This window comes from Nylanderia fulva, unplaced genomic scaffold (assembly GCF_048542155.1).
Source record: "Nylanderia fulva isolate GAGA-0341 unplaced genomic scaffold, ASM4854215v1 Scaffold74, whole genome shotgun sequence".
Lineage (NCBI taxonomy): Eukaryota > Metazoa > Arthropoda > Insecta > Hymenoptera > Formicidae > Nylanderia > Nylanderia fulva.
In genome coordinates this window covers 266,317-284,381 of record NW_028190851.1, presented here as the reverse complement: position 1 = coordinate 284,381, position 18,065 = coordinate 266,317, and the positions used below count along the sequence as shown (strand labels likewise).

At 29.2% G+C, this 18,065-nt stretch overlaps 3 protein-coding genes across 3 annotated transcripts; 1 reads left to right on the top strand and 2 right to left on the bottom strand.

Moving 5' to 3' along the window:
* Positions 1 to 1,266: 1,266 nt before the first annotated feature.
* LOC114944949 (dynein light chain Tctex-type protein 2) lies at positions 1,267 to 3,158 on the bottom strand. Its single transcript, XM_029321013.1, has 3 exons — positions 2,922 to 3,158; positions 2,088 to 2,281; positions 1,267 to 1,437 (listed from the first exon to the last, which is right to left on the bottom strand). Exons 1-3 carry the CDS (start codon positions 2,967 to 2,969, stop codon positions 1,272 to 1,274), a joined length of 408 nt encoding a protein of 135 aa, XP_029176846.1. The 5' UTR covers positions 2,970 to 3,158; the 3' UTR covers positions 1,267 to 1,271.
* Positions 3,159 to 3,603: 445 nt separating this feature from the next.
* LOC114944984 (uncharacterized) lies at positions 3,604 to 7,950 on the bottom strand. The gene is made up of 5 exons (XM_029321053.2): positions 7,735 to 7,950; positions 7,067 to 7,288; positions 6,225 to 6,312; positions 5,814 to 6,044; positions 3,604 to 5,332 (listed from the first exon to the last, which is right to left on the bottom strand). Exons 2-5 carry the CDS (start codon positions 7,279 to 7,281, stop codon positions 5,219 to 5,221), a joined length of 648 nt encoding a protein of 215 aa, XP_029176886.1. The 5' UTR covers positions 7,282 to 7,288; positions 7,735 to 7,950; the 3' UTR covers positions 3,604 to 5,218.
* A 1,463-nt stretch (positions 7,951 to 9,413) lies between these two features.
* PIG-G (phosphatidylinositol glycan anchor biosynthesis class G) lies at positions 9,414 to 17,660 on the top strand. The gene is made up of 13 exons (XM_029321063.2): positions 9,414 to 9,624; positions 10,163 to 10,367; positions 10,446 to 10,655; positions 10,769 to 10,957; positions 11,535 to 11,889; positions 12,504 to 12,700; positions 13,087 to 13,323; positions 13,704 to 13,882; positions 14,734 to 14,969; positions 15,402 to 15,555; positions 16,180 to 16,483; positions 16,875 to 17,041; positions 17,330 to 17,660. The coding sequence occupies exons 1-13, from the start codon at positions 9,467 to 9,469 to the stop codon at positions 17,571 to 17,573; spliced, it is 2,835 nt and encodes a 944-aa protein (XP_029176896.1). The 5' UTR covers positions 9,414 to 9,466; the 3' UTR covers positions 17,574 to 17,660.
* The last annotated feature ends 405 nt before the right edge of the window (positions 17,661 to 18,065 follow it).

Here is an 18,065-nt window from a genome sequence, read left to right as displayed (position 1 = left end):
GGAAAAAGATGAAATCTGAACTAGTGCAACCAGTTCAGTTGAAAAGAACAAACCCTTTTTTACTCCATATTGGAAGAAAAGAAATAAACTTTGAACTAGTGTAGCCAGTTCAGCTGAAAATAGGTCTGTTAGTTTTAGTTGTAGGAGAGAATATTTGAGGGGATCCTTCAATTTTGAATAGGTGTGTTTCATAAATTTTTTATCGATTTTTTATCCATTTTTAAAAGTCGCAATAACAGCAATACGTACTTTTGCTACAACAATTTTACATATATATATAGATGAAATGGATTATTAAATCAAATGGATGATTAAGTCAATTGGATTACTAAGCAATTAATTTTATACGCACGTAAACAAGTATATACTTGTTAATTAAAGTTATATATATGAGTTTTGCTCACCTCGACACGATTGCTTCGCCGTCGTCGGATAACTTTGCTCTCGTTCATTTCTCTTTCATTATATGACTCATCACTTGCGAAAACACAATTAATTGCAATCCCCCGCACGCTAATCAATAGACAATTATATATGACAATTGCGCATTTTATATCTTGAATTTTCAACGTTAATTACATCACGTGACGCATATGTTGTATATTGTATTATATTGCAAAAAACATCTAATTGTGATATATACTTTTTATTATAATTGAATACATATTGTAACATCGATGTTGATCTATTTTGTATCTCATGACATTTTTTTTATAACAATGGTCAGATGATAACGTTTATCTAGTGTGTATATATACAAAGTATAATTAAATAATAACAATTTTTCATTTATAATAATACATATATATATTTTTAGCTATTTATATCATTTTTATTGTTATTCTCGATTTTTATAATAATTTATACTTTGATACAGGATAAAATTTTGAAAATTTGAACATACTAAGAATAATATATTTTGTATCGAAAAAATGCTTATTTCAATAGTAAAAATTTCAGTTAAATAATTTAAATTAAGGTTATAAGAAAATCTTTGAAATAAGCTTTAATTTGAATTTTTTAATATAAAATTAAAAAGAAATATTTATATTAAATTAAATTTCTATACCACAAATAACAAGATATAATTACATATTTAAAAATTTCAAAATTTAATTAACTTTATATAGTTATTTACAAAAAAAACGAATGTATAAATTGTAATAAAACTTAGTATGAATCATCTTGAATACTAAATTTAATTGCAAGATTTATTATTAATTAATTAACGACTAATGTATCACAACTTTTCATAAATTTTTGCATAATAATTACTCATAATAAACACCGAATACGCAGCACTGAGCGTAGAAAGTTCGACCTTCGAGAAAGAAGGGAGAATAATTGTCCTTTTCGCTGTCCCACAGAAAACCTACCGCTGTTTCTACAGACTGACTAGCCTTTTCGATTATCGTGACCGTGACGATGATCTTGTGTCTGAAGAAATGAAATAGCAGTATGTTTAAAATATATTCAAAAATATTTTCAAAAAAAATTTTATAAAATTTTTTAGACGAATTTATAAAATTAATTTATTTAAGAAATAAATTTTTCAATTTATTTTTAATCAATTTCAATTTTTTATCAAATAAATTATCTAATTTATTTTTTAATATTATTTTCTTTAAATTATATAATTTCTGAAATAATTCTTTTAATAATTTTACACTAAATAAATTTGATATTTTTTATACTAAAAAAATATATATAATTGAAAAAAATAAATTGAAATAAATTAAAGAATATATATTTTATTAAAAAAATAATTAAAAATAAATTAATAGATATAATATAGTGTAATAATAGATAAACAAAAAATTTTAAAATATATTGTGTTTCAAAAATATTAAAAAATTGTTTAAAAAATATTTCAAAAATTTCATATTTTTTTTTATATAATCTAAAGGAAATAATATTAAAAAGTAAATTAGATAATTTATTTTACAAAAAAAATTAAATAATTAAAAATAAATCGAAGAATTTATTTCACAAATAAATTAATTTTATTCTTCTAAAAAAATTTCTAACGTTTTTTTCGTAACGTGTCAGATTTAAATCTTCGAGGATGCAGCTTCTTCAAACACTACCTGTCGAAATTAAGTTTTTTCACGCGTCGACGTATCTCCGAGGCTACGTCGCCGCACAATTTTGCGACTGTTGTGTCGTCATAAGAGAGCTCGTCTAGACGATTATTCAGCACTGATCTTACGATCTTGTCCACCGAATCGGCCTTGAACGGATTCCGCGATTCCATGCGGTAAGTGTTTTGATATCTTGGCGCCTGTAATAATTTAAAAATTTTTCTAATTTTTTTTTAAGTTTTTTTTTTATGTCATTTTTGTTTATCACAGAATATTCTTAAGTAAACACAAAAAATTTTAAGAAATGATTCTTTGTTAAAAATTAAAGAAAGGTTTTATATAAACATATACTTTTTTAAAGGGGGAGATAAAAATTAGGTTTTTAATTTATTTCTCAAATTTTGGACAAATTAAAAAAGTGAAATTTGGCGGATACTTTCTAATTGTAAAAACGATATTTATTAGTATTTTTTAATGCCTAGTATATAAGGGTATATCGGTATAGGGATGAAACTAACAACCAAACAACCTCTATTCAATTTTTTATTAGAACTTTTTAATCGAACGGAAATGTGATTATTTAAAAATATGCGTTAGAAAGCTTGATTGCTCTAGAAACTTTTTTTCGTAAAATCAATAGTTTTCAAGAAAAAAAGAAAAGCCTAATTTTTACCTCTCTCTTTGAAGAAGTGTGGATATAATTTAGATATGAAAAACTTATTTTAAATTTTAACAGAGAATTATCTTATAAAGTTTTTCGCACTTATTTAGGTACACTTTCCTTATTATATTTTTTTAAACCTGCTATTCATATATATATATATATGTATAAATTTTTACCTCATTTTCGTCGCAAATCTTTTCATTTGCATCATGTTGGGACGGCATAATATATATCAATCTTTATGATGATAAATAAATCTTTGCTATCTTCTATTGCAATAATTAGCTACTTAGTTAATCTCCTTATAAGAGTACCTTTGCGTATCTAAGGTAAACGACAATCAGTCATTTACTTGGAAACGTAGCAATCGATGAAGGGACGAAAATAAATATTCGCTAGGGAATTGGGATAGTTACTTTATTCATGTAACTCACTATTTGAAAAATTTTCAAAAATTTGAAATAATATAAATTTTCAAAAATTTGAAAATTGGAAAAATATGAATTTAAAATATTTGAAAATTTGGAAAATTTGAAAAATATGAATTAAAAAAAATTATTGATTTTAAAAGAATATAATTTATTACTTTTACTACACACAAGAAGTATAACGAGTCGTTACAATTTTCGAAATTTTGTTTTAAATTATTATAAGTGTAAATTATATAAAACATCACATATATAAAATTTATATTTTTTTTTTATTAAAATTTAACAGTAAATAATATTGATATCGCTCTTTTTCTCTCTTCTCTTTTTTTCTTTTTTGTTACATGAAAAAATTTAAACTGAAATCAACTTTATTCTGCTTCGCGTAGGAATACAAATGTTATATTAACATGGACAATATAACGTGAGATGTATTTAATAATCTTCTTTATTCCATTGTACATTATTTGTAATATATATTTCAATCGGCGATCTTCTCAAATTTCGCAAAAAACGCCGCATCTTATTATTATTTAACAATAACTCATTCTTTTTTCTTTTAACATTTTGATACGAGCCTTAACATTTTCTTGTATATAGCAGTAATTATAATTTTCACTTCGTAAAATTCGCATTATCGATAAAAATAAAGGAATGTAAACGCTTATTTCAAAGATAAATGATTTAAAATTTATATGCATTTTACAAAGAGCTTAAATTTCCAAAAAACTGACACAATTATTTTCTCAAGCATCTCAAGATAACCTCGAATGTACAAAAACGTAAGAAATGATAAATTTTTTACCTTTACACTGTAAAAGTCAAATTGTTGCAGTTGTCTCTTTTATCAGCTTTTATCTTTTTATTTGCTAAAAAATATAATACTCAAACTTTTATTTTTTAATAATTTTTTAATAAAATATAAAAATGTCCTTTGGAGGTCATTCAAGGTTATCTCTTTGTGAGGATTTTTATAACGTCAGCCAAAAGTTCTAGAACTTTTAAAGTTAAATATTTATCGAAAGTAGTAAAGTTTTTTTGCCGAAGAGAGAAAAATATACGCTCTCTAAAATATACATATATTTATATATATATATATATATATATTCATATTACACATTTATCGATACGTCAATTCCATTTACAAATCCTAATATGTCACGATAAAACCGTCTCATTAATTTTGCAAAATTTTACTTTTCATCATCTAATATCGCAATGCCAAGATAATTTTTCTTCGATCTATCAAACAATTGTTAAATTAAAATCATTGCTAGTAAAAAAATAATTATTTTACTTACGATTAAAAATTAGACTAATACTTTTTGATTATCTAATAGTGTTACACCTCTATGTTACATAAAAAGAATTGAAAGCATTTTTAAATCGCAATTCTTAAATTTCAGGTAACTTTTTCGTTAAATCAATTGTAAAATTTATGATGCATTAACTCAAGAATTTTATGCGAAACGAACAATTATTAAATAAATTGTGCGATAAGAAAAAAATTTTGCATAAATTTGTAAAAAAAAATATTTAATTTAATTAATTCGATGTAATTTTATTTAAATTATTTTTATATTTATATTTATTGAATTTATTGTTACTAAGAAAAGAAAAATTATAAAGTGATGCCCCAGATAGCAGCCTGCCGTCATTTTGACGTTAGTCTGCTACATGGGGGCATTAAATCATTTTTAACTCGACATATTATCGAAGAAAAAAGAAAAAAAACAGAGGATACGATTTTAATACCCTTCTTATTTAATATATTTGCCCTGCGTGTTTGCGAAACCGGCGTTAAGTGTTTTTCTCCGTGAGGTAGGCATTGAAATCCTTCTCGTCATCGTGAAATCATTATCTTCTTTCTTTTCTATCCTCCTTCATTTAATTCCTAATTCCTCTCGTCTTGTTTGACGAAAGCGAGTCCTGACAAATCCTAGCGAGAGGGTTTCCGCGAGCATCTTCTTCGAGGCTGCTGAAGGTCGATGACCGTTCGCGGTTCGAAATCCCTCGGAAAAACAAAAGCGAAACGACGGAGATTTCTAAGACAACAGCTCCACCTCCGCCTGGATGTTCTGGCGCGCCTGATCCTCCAGCTTGTCGCGAAACTCCATGGTGGCGAAGATATTCGGGATCTGGAGGAAGTTCTGCAACACCTGTAACAAGCGTAGAAATATCCGTGAAGAGAAATACTATCGCACTGTTTCGTGAACAAGAAAAAATCAAATCTTTTTTTTCTTGGATAATTTCTAATCCAGGTAGCAAGCATACGTCATTTTGACGTCGAGTGACGTCATTAGACGTCAAATTAACGTCATTTTGATGTTTAATGACGTTATTTTGACGTTTAATGATGTTAGTTTCCCAAGTAGAACAGAAAATCAAAATGATATTATTTTGATTTTCTGTTCTACTTGGGAAGTAAATTTAATTTCTAATCTTCCTAGATAGCAAGTTACACGTCATGACATTAGACGTCAAATTGACGTCATTTTGACGTTTAATGACGTCAGTTTGCTACTTGGGAAGTAGATTTAATTTCTAATCTTCACACAGGTAGCAAACTGACGTCATTAAACGTCAAAATGACGTCAATTTGGTATTTGGGATATTTCGATCGAACATGGTGATTTTTACCTTCAGTCGCAGCGCCGTATACATGGGTTCGCTGAGGAAGGAATACTCTCCCCGTATTCGCTCCCTGTACTCGGCATAACTGTCCGGCGAGGAGCCGAGTACCGCCATGTCCAGGTCCAGAAAGTAATGAGCATCTTCGCCACCGAATGCACCCCCTACTTTATGCGCCTCGGTGCTATGAGTAGCTGCCACTTTCAGGAGGGCGCACGTTTCTTCTCTGCGCTCTGCATCCTTTTGAGAAAGAAGATTATACGTTACACTTATGAAAGGATACATTCAACTTTGATGGTTGACATTTATTAAAACAATTAAATTTGAGTATTAATCATTATATATATGCTTATCGCATTTGTATATTAATATATGTATTTGGATACTAGATTTATTATGAAATTGATGGAATATACTAACCGGCGGAATTTCAGCTTCATCGGCGAAAGTATTGAAGTGTTCAAGATTTTTGTCCTCGCCATCTAGAGCCTTGGGATCATACTCAAAACTGAAATAGAAATAGAATTTTCAGAATTATTAACGATAAAAATAATGGTGATTTAATAATATTCAATTTAATATAATAAAAATATATACATAGGGTGTCTCAGATACCGTATAATCTGTTAATGGCAGACTCCTGGGATCATTTTGAGACGATTTTTCGTCAGTGAATGAAAATGTCGAGGCATCAATAATTTTTAAATTATAAGTGATCGAAAATAAAGGGGATTTTTAGATTAACTCAATAGTAAACTGACGTCATTAAATGTTCAAATGATGTTATTTGCTATCTGGGAAGTCTTGTGGAAATAAAATATTACAAAATTATATTCTTCAGTGAAATTCAGGTAGAGTTTATTTTAATAGAATTTTTAAGTTTAATAGATGAAGTAATTCAAATAGCAAATTTATGTCATTAAACGTCAAAATGATGTCACTTTGACGTCTATAATGACATCATTTTGACGTTTAATGACGTCAATTTGCTACCTGGGAAGTTACCCAAGTAGAACAGAGAATCAAAATAATATCATTTTGATTTTCTGTTCTACTTGGGTATGAAGATACATGATGGCAAAAATTGATAACATCCTAGGTAGCAAATGACATCATTTTGATGTTTAATGAAGTCAGTTTGGGATACAAAAAAAATGACGGCCTCATCCCTCATCATTTTCACTGAGAAAAAATTAGTTTTTTTTTACGGTAGGTCTCCTACACCCTGTATAAAAAAATCTAAAAGTACATATGTCACTCACTTTTGAAAGAATATAGCGAGCAGGACGGCGCGTGGATTTTTGAGATTCCCTTTAATTTCGTAGTAATGGTTCAGTTTCTCTCTTAGCGAGTTCAGATTGTGGTATGTGCGTCTCTCCTCGGAGTAAACCTCCTGGAGACGCGTGAACCAGGCGTCGCAAATCGCATCGTCCAGGCCTTCCGTGGCCTCCTTCCAACTGTCTTCCAGGGATACCATGTTGTCGCTAATAAAAAATCGTTTCTTCCAATTAATTCTGGCACAATATGCATGCAAAACATCAAAAAGAGCTATTTAATTTATTAATAAAATTTTCAATTTAATATTAATTATTATATACATATATTAATATATTTTTTACATTCTTATATACTTATTATATAATTATATATTATTAATTTTGAATAATTAATTATATAATATTATATAATATTATATTAATTATTCAAAATTTTATTAATAATTAATTATATTTATATCTTTAATAATTTTATTATTATTATTAATAAATATATTTATGTTATTAATGATTTTATTAATTTATTAATTAGAAACTGAAATATTCTATCTTGAGGAAGAGAGAGTTCGAGAAAATCCGAATAATATTTTCAATGTTCTCAGAGAGGTTCGGCCTTACGTAAGCGGAAGAGCTCGGAATGTATTCGCACTTACTTGAGGGAGGAAATCCGGAATCTCGTCGAGCAGGAATTAGCAGGAATTACCGAAACATGATTTCACAGACGGTGGTCGCGTTTTTCGCGAAACGACATCGCCACGTATGGAGAGCTCAGGTTTTAACGTCGCGTCACCGTTACGTTGGTCGACAAAACGGCCTCCTCCTCCACTTATTGATCACCCTCGCGGCCGGATTCGAGTCTCTTTCTACACATAGGGTGGTCTGACTCCGCGTGACGATGAAGGCGCGTATTTTCATCGAGCACGGATAAAAAATTTTCTCTTTCTCTCTCCAGGTAGCAAACCGACGTCATTTTGACGTCGAACGATGTCGTTTTGGCGTTAAATGACGTCATTTTGATGTTTAATGACGTCAGTTTGCTAATTGGAAAGAAATGAATTTTTTTTTCTACATTCGCGTAAATAGCAAGAATACGTCAATTTGATGTCATTTGACGTCAAAAAAATGACGTATTCTTACTATTTAAGTATAGAAGAAAAAATTTTTTTTTTGTTTCTCTTGAGCAGAAAAAATTTCCATTAATGGATCTCTTTATCCGCCTTTAAACAATTTCTAAAACGGAGTTTCGACATAATTATAATTAGAATTATATTAATATATATATCAATATGTCGAAATTTAAGTTTTCCAAGTCGCAAAATATTAAAAGAATCTGATGAATTTTTTTTTATTTTGACATTTGCTATATACATATTATTGATTCTTACATTTAATCATGAATTTTGATATCAGGTTTATATTCAATTGAAAAATCTTTAAATTTGAATTAAAAATATTTGGTGAAAAGCCTTATAAAGCTTTTGGTTGTATAGTTTTTGCTAAAAGTGATTGAATTGAAAATATATTAGTATTTATATTTTTCAGATAAAAATAAATAAAGGGTATATACATATATATTAAAATAAAAATATACATAACAAAAATATAAATATTAATATTTTATTTGTGTATATAAAATAAAAATTTACATATAAATATATAAATAATAAAAATATTAATATTAATATTTTCAATTACATATGTATGTATATAATTAATTATATAATAATAATCTATTTCGAATTTAATAATAATTGAATAACACAATTACAGCATATTTTAAATTTAATAGTAAATTTTTCTAACTGATTTACACATTGCATTTGTTATTTTTCGCTTTTTTGTTATTATATTTATCATTTCCAATTTTGATATTTTTAAACAAAAAGTACAATTTTGAAAATTTTAGGATTTTCTCTTTGATCACTAAAAACCTGGACCATGAATATATTTTGTATATAACTTGAAAAAAAAAAGATTATTATAAAGACTATTGACATAAAATAGCAAGATCACATCCCAAGTAACAAACCAATGTCATTAAACGTTAAAATTCATTTAAACGTTAAAAGTCATTTACGTTTGCTACCTGGGATAGACCTGCACGTGATATAAAATAAAATACGTTTTATTATTCATAATAATAGATGACTCTATATTAATATTCGACTGGAAATTATTCGCAAAAGCTGTAATAAAATTTCCTCAACGCGTTGTGCGTCAATAATTAGTAGAAAAGTATTATAAAAATCGCAGATCGGATCAAGAGACTTTCAAAGCATTTCGAACAAATATCGATTAATTAAATCGAGAATATCTTGCAAATCGATGTTCGATTCGATAGATCGATATTCGATATTGCCGGCTCCGAGTCGCGAAAATGCCAAGATGCATAAATACAAGAAATATAATTTATTGTTGTTCTATGTGATTTTGATCGCGCCGATTTCCATTATTTTATTTTTATACGGTTTTTTCCCGATCGCTTCTCATGACGACGCGATCGCCTCGCGATTGGATATTCCGAATCGCATCGGCAACGTGAGGTAAACCTAACCTAACTTAACTTAACCTCACTTTTGCGCTACTCCATTTTTAATTAAATATTATTTGTATTAATAAATTTTTGACAAAATTAATTCCTTTAATATTTTTAATTAATATATATTTATTTTAATTTTTATTTGTTTATATATATATATATATATTTATATTTTACAATATATTATTTTTTAATGTATTACTTATTAAAGTTTTATTGCAAAATATATTATTAATGTTGACTATTATTTCTATTTCTTTTCTATTAAATTAGTAAAAATGTTTAATGTCACTATAGGCGTAAATTAATACACTAATTAAAAATATATATATATTTATACATATATATATAAGCAATAAAAAATATATATAAATATAAAAAATTAAATATAAATACTATATATATATATATATATATATATATTTACACAATATAAATAATAAATAACAATAACATATATATATTTCTATCAAATTAAAAATTAATAATGCAATTATAGATGTATATTAAAAACTATATATTAATACACACATTGTTTTCAGCATAGGGGAACGTATACATACACTATATAAACCGATGATAGTAAGATTGATAATTATGGTGATCGATGGGCTGCGATGGGATTTTATAGCAGGTCCAACAGGGAATGCTGCCATGCCAGTGACGAGTAAGCTTCTGGCAAACTCTTCAGGATGCTTGTTACGAGTCAAGTTGCAATCGCCAACAGTAACAATGCCTAGAATTAAGGTAAAAAGAATTCTTAGTAATTTTATTATTTATTCATATGAAAATAACATTTAATTAAAATTCTTTTGTTCTCGACAGGCTATGATGACTGGTACAGTGCCGAATTTTGTAGACATAGTACTGAACTTTGGAAGTAAACCTTTGCACAGCGACAATTTGTTACTTCAAGCAAAAAATAAGGGCCACAAACTGATATTTTACGGAGATGACACTTGGCTGTCCCTGTTTCCTGATATGTTCGAGCGCCATGACGGCACTACTTCCTTCTTTGTTACAGACTTTACAGAGGTAATTAGAATCTGATCACCCCGGCAACAAACCGTATTACGATAAATTATTATTTCATTAATTAATTTAGTTTTTTGATCAATTACTTATTAGATTTTCAATTTTATTAACAGGTGGATAATAATGTAACTCGACATGTAGGACAAGAATTGGATAGCTATGATTGGAGCATGCTGATTCTCCATTACCTGGGACTCGATCACATTGGTCATGTTGAGGGTCCGTTTGGTCCATCGATTAAACCCAAACTACAGGAAATGGACGAGATCATCGATCAGATAGCTCGAAGAGTGCAGTATTGGGTCGGTGTCCGAAAGATGCCTTAATTTTCAATTTGTAATTCTTTCTCAAGTAGCAAACTGATGTCATTAAACGTCAAATTGACGTTATTTAGACGTCCAATGACGTCAAAATGGCGTACGCTTGCTATCTACTATCTCTATATATGTTTTAGATGTTTTAGATTATTTTAGATTTATTATCTTAGATTAAAAAAAAATTATCCAAGTAGAGTGAACAGATGATATTAGACGTCAAAATGCCATTACTTTGACGTTTAATAACGTCAGTTTGCTACCTGGGAAGATTAGAAATTTTTACTTCCCAAATTGACTTAGAAAGTAAATTTAATTTTTAATCTTCTCAGGTAGCAAACTGACATCATTAAACGTCAAAATGACGTCAATTTGACGTCTAACGACGTCATTTTGAAGTTTAATGACATCAGTTTGTTACTGGGGAAGATTAGAAGTTAAATTTATTTTCCAAGTAGCAAACTGACGCCATTAAACGTCGAAATGACGTATGCTTGCTATTTGGGTTGTTTTTTTCTCCTTTATCTTTAATTTTTAATTTTTATCTTGGCTGGTTCATTTTTAGAACGCCAACCGAATACGGACGCTTTTCGTTATCTGTGGCGATCACGGGATGAAAGATTCGGGTGGTCACGGCGGCTCGACACCTCAGGAGACAACTGTGCCCTTCGTCACAATAGGACAGACACGCTGTTCGCGTCGGAAAGACGGCGAACCGGTCGAGATCGAGCAACTCGACATCGCGGCGACGCTGTCGACCATCTACGGATTACCTATTCCTTTCGGGAATCTCGGCTCTTCGTTCGTGGACAGCATTTACGAGCTGGATGATATGAAGCGGCTATTTCTTCTCCATTACAATTCGAAGCAGGTGCTCGATCGTTTCCGGAAACTCGTCGATCAAGAGTCGCAAATTGAATGTGAGCACTGATTTAAGAATTATACACTTTTTGGCAGGGTTGGGTAATACTTAGTTAATTAGTTAAAAGTTAAAAAAAGGTAAGTTAATAACTTTTTAACTTAGCTTAATTAATTTAAAATATAGCAATTTTTTATTTTAACTGTATAGTTAATTGTGACCTTTTTTAGGAATTGATACCATAAACAACTTTAATTTTTGAATATTGAAGCTTTTGAGATTAAAAAAAGCTAAATAAAAAAATTATTAAAAATAGGAAAATCGAATAATTTATAGGTCCTGCAAAAAGTGTCCGAATGGAAAATATTTTTATTTTCTAGATAAAAATAAATATATACATAAATTGATACATTATTTATTTTTCTCGAGAAAGTTGATATTATATATTAAGGAAATTAATAGTTAAATAGAGAAGAATGAGAGAAACGTAAAATTATAAACGTGAAAAAATTAAGAAATTGACAGTCCACTTTTGTAAGAATTTGAGAGAAAGAGAGGAGGATGGGAGAGAGGGAGAGATTCTTTAGAATTAGAAACTAAAAAATTTAAAAAATCAGGCATTTGGAAACCGATTTAATGGATATATGAATAAAACATTGCTACGATATCTTCCAGATGTACACCAGAAGTATTTGAACACTGTAAATTTGCATGCGGCTTGGTTGAAGACATTTGACAGATCCAGCGAAATGACCAGGATGATTGTCTCATCTTACAACGACATTCTTGAAGAGATGAAGGCTGTTCTAATCAGCAGGATAGTTGAGTATGACTTTCGTCCGATGGCTCTTGCCGTGTTCTTCCAGTGTCAAGTGAGTAAAATAGAGAGATAATTGAAAGATTGTTGCAAGAAAGCTTATATAATAAAAAGAATAATAGAAAAGAATTCTTTCTATTATTTAAGGCTTCTGGTCCTCACCGCGGCTATGTTAGATTGTGACGTCAGAGGTGAGAAAGCACACGATTCTGAAAAAAGAATACATATTGAAATACAAAATAATAATTATAAATAATAATTCCATATTGGAATACAATTCCAATATGGTTGGCAAAATATAAATAATAATAATTATAATTAATAATAATTATTAATAATAATTCCATATTGGAATACAATTTTAATACGATTAGTGAAGAGCTCCAGGAGCCTTAAACACAATGTATAAAAAATCTGTCAATTATATTTTTCTTCTTTCAGATACTTGCCATTATGTTTTGCGCGCGAAACGTAGCTTGGACGATGCATAAAAGAAGCGTCTCCTTCTTTCTGGTGTATTTTTTCTTCTTCCTAGGCATATATTATCTTTACAATTCTGAAAGCGTGACTTTGCTCCACCGAACGAGTATATTCAACGCTCTATTGGTTCTACTCATTGTCAGCATCTTGTACATAAATTGCGATCTTTGCGTAAACTGCGACTTATCTCTCAAAGAGGTGAGAAACTTTATTTATTTAATTAGAAAATAGTAAATAAATTGATTAAGAGTGGCTAAGAAAGATGTTTATGTCTTATAAAATATTTTTTTTGAAATATCTTTAATATGTAATATAATTTTATAATATGTATATAATATTTAATATAATATAAAATTTATATAATATTTATATATAATATTATAATTAATATTTATATATAATATTATAATTGATATTTATATATAATATTATATATAAATAAGTATATATATAAATTTTATATAATTTAATAATATATAATATATAATATATAATTTTTAATTAATAATAATTGATAATTTTAAGTAATAATTTTTAATTAATATTTAATTAATAAATTTTTAAACAATTGGACACAGCTCCTGAAGAGACCAAGGATACGTGGGGTGTTCGAAGTCGGCGGGTTGTTGCACATAGTCAGCCTCGCCGGCAGCAGCTTCGTCGAGGAGGAGCATCAGACGTGGTACTTCTTCTGGTGCAGTGCGATTTCGTACTTTCTCTATCGTTACTCCAGGAAGTTGCTCGGATACGATCCATGGTGAATGTACAGGGTATCCCATTTTAATCTGTCATCCCTCGTAACTTTGCAGGGAAGTAGAGAAAAATGTTTCAAACAAAAGTTGTAGGGTTTAGAGGGGGTCAATCTGATGGTGACCTTGATCTTGACCTTGGGGTCAAATTTCAAGGTTATTTGAAGGTCAATATAAACATTTCAAATTAAAATTCCTATTTCTCATTATACAGGGTGTTTCCTAAAAAGTGGGAAGTATTGCAATGGAGGATTCAGGACACAAAAATAAGATAAAAAGTTCATATAAACATATGTCCAATATGACCTTGTTTTCAAGTTATAGCTTTTTATTTTTCAATAGAATTAAGATAATTATGGTTACAGAACGTGCTCAAAATGACTACTTCTAACTTGAATACAGGCTTCAATGTCTCATCATAGATTGTCTGACTTTTTCAAAAATTCTGGGTATTGCTCGAATTTCTCTCGGCAACCATCTTCAACACGTTGACGAAGTATCTTGACGTTTATCGAAGTATCTCGTCATTTATATGAACATAAGAATAAGAGAAAAAGTTCATAGTTTTGAATCCTCCATTCCAATACTTCCCACTTTTTAGGAAACACCCTGTATATTCTTGTCATCTTAAGAGCTAAGCTCATCTTAAGAGCTTTCCAAAACATTATAATAAAATATTTTTTCATTAATAAGGAAAAATATGAATTTTAATTAAACATTTTTATATTGACCTTGTATAGACAAACCCTGTATAGACATAATTATGTTCCAAGATAAAAATATGATGAAATTCGAGTCAGATTCGAATGTCTGTCGTTCAGCTGAATCTTTCACCAGCTAACAGTGTGATGTACAATAGCGACTCGACGAGCGCAAACCTAAGGGTGCAAACCGAGGTGGATCGACACGGTTACGAGAATTCTAGGCGTCCGCGCCACGTAGAACTTTGCGCTAAGCTATTGTTGCTACTGATAGGACACAGAGTTCTGCGGAAGCTGAACAGCACCGGAGACAAATGGGCACATCTGTCTGATATAGCTCGCTGGTTGAAGGAGGACGACAGCAAAATCGGGATGACGCTCCTGCTTCTAACTGGTGAGACGGTTTTCTTTTTTATCGAGAAGGTTATACAGGGTGAGAAAATGTTGCGGATAAAAGTTGTATAGTTTCGAGAAGGGCATAAGATGGTGACCATTAGTTTGACCTTGAATAATTCCTTGAAGGCCACGTGAAGGTCATCTTCAATTTCTTAAATGGAACCATTTATTTTTCACTGCATATTCTTTAGTTTCTTATTTCAAGAACTTTCTAAAACCATATAATAAAGTGTTTTTTGATCAAGTACTTTTTGAGTTATAAAGATTCGCAGTTAACAATTTTTTAATATCAAATATTCACTGAAACTGAAACATTTTCTTCTACAATCAAAAATAAAAGTTATTTGGGGTGGGACATTAAAATGAGACACCCTGTATATATTTGGCGAGATAAGCTTTGGTATTATATTATATATTAATTTTTTTACAGCGCTTGCTCTTCTGATCTGGATTGCGCACGAATGTGAAGATGAGGAATATAGACTACGATCGTTGATGCTTGATACGGCGGTCGCGGCATGTATATATCTTCGCCATATGACCAATAATGCTGTTTTAAGAATTCCATTATATTTCTCGTCGAGGTAAATATATAATACTGTTCAACAAAAAAAAATAATTTTTTTTCCAACATAAGAGAGATCATCAGAATATTTTGTTGAGGGTAATCAACATTTTGATAGCTAATATTGCAACAAACTTTTTCCAACTTTACAAAGAAGTACATTAGAATGCATTAAAATAACTTTTTGCAACTTTATAATCATTTATCTTTTATCTAATAATTTAATAATTTTAATTTTAATTATAATTTAAAAATTAATTTTTTAATTTAAAAATAGCAAGCATTTTCAGCTTATGCTTTCTCGCCTCTGACGTCACAATCTAACATAGCCGCGGCGAAGATTCAGGAGCTTTATTTACTAATTTATTCACCTTGTGATTTAATAAAGAAATTTGGAAACCATAATTATATATAAAAAATTACAGGAAATTATAATTTTCCTTTTTTTTTTTAACTATACACAATTAAAATATAATAAAATTTATTTTTTAAATCATTCGTCGAAACAACTATAATAATAATAACAACATTATATTAATAATATTATTATTATATTTGCTTATAATAATAATAATATTGTTATTACTTATAATAATAATATTAATAAACAATATTTGAAAAGTAATTTTTTTATTTGTTGCAGTGGAATATACGAAGTACAGACGTTTTGGGGAATAATGATGCTGTTCCTTCTAAGTTTTGTCTACCGAGTGACATCAATAATTAGACGCGACAAGCAACGTTTTGCGAAAACGATGCTATTTTTTATCATCAATTTTTGGGTGATGCTCTCGGCGATGCTGCACCAACCGTACAACGTGATCCTATTACCGTTGCAAATTATCGCGAGCTCGATGATCGATGCTGCGTTGAAAGAAAATGATTTAACCCTCGAGCTCGGCGTCTTCGTCCACTGCTGGCTCGGCAACGTGTTTTATTTCTATCAGGTACGTTTCCCAACTATATACAATATAAAATATACCTATATATAAATATATAATTGAATATTTTTCCGAATATAAGAAAAATTTAATATAATAAAAATAACATATTTAAATACATTTCAAATGTATTTAAATAATATATAGCAAATTTATGTATTAAATGAAATAAATGAGAAAATATTAAATATATTGAAATACATTTTTTTATTATATTTGAAAATTGTGTATATAAAAATATAATTTTAAGAGAATTTAATATTTAATATTATAATTATATAATATTAGATATTGAAAATAAGACGGTCTATCTCTGGTTAGTTGATTTGAAGATAATTAATATATATTTTATATAATTATTATAATTATATATTATAATGCATGAATAATATTTCAGGGAAATTCCAATAGCCTCGCCAGTATAAACATCGCAGCGGGATATGTTGGTTTGCGTTCCTACATGCCTTTCGTTACTGGGGCATATTTAATCGTCAACACTTATTCCGCGCCCGTTCTGGCTTACTTTTTGCTCGTTTATCGTCAACAATTCAGCGAAACACATGAGTAAGTCACTTCGCGAATTTATTTTCTTCAGGATCAAAGATTAGACTCGTCTTTTTTAGGAGTTTATATATAATATATAATATATATAGTACATATATATTAATTATATTATATATTAAATATATTATATATATTTAATATATAATTTTTATTAAATATATTATATATATATTATATATTAAATATATTGAATATATAATAAATTTGTTATATTTAAAAAGAAATATTAAAATTCCTTTTCGATCAGTTTACGATTGTAATTCTAACAGGAATCTATTCGTTTTACAGGACGATAGATATCGTTGGACGCACTAGCAGGACTTACATCGCATGGAGATTACTAACGATGACCGTTTACATGATTATCGTTGCTGGCCAGCGTCATCATCTCTTCGTATGGTCGGTGTTTTCTCCGAAATTGTTGTACGAGGCAACGTATTCCGCGACGATGTGCTGTTGTGTCCTAGTAGCGTTGATTGTGATTACATTCCAAGCTGCGATTACTCCTAGCTGCGCATTGTACAAGGATTAAACCAGCACGAGTATCAAATATGCATTTAAATAATTAAATAAATATATATATTATATTTTGTGATATAATATATATAATATATGTAAATACATGTATTGTATAAATATATTATTTAATATAAATAATATATTTATTATATGTATATATAATATATTAATATATATTATATTACACACAATATAATTTATACAATACATATTTTGTATAATATATAATATATTGTATATTATAATATATTGCATATTGTATAAATAATATACAATATATTATATATTGTATATGGGTACATATATGTGTAATACACACACACGCACGCACGCACGCACGCACGCACGCACGCACGCACGCACGCACGCACGCACGCACGCACGCACGCACGCACGCACGCACGCACGCACGCACGCACGCACGCACGCACGCACGCACGCACGCACGCACGCACGCACGCACGCACGCACGCACGCACGCACACACACACACACACACAATTTA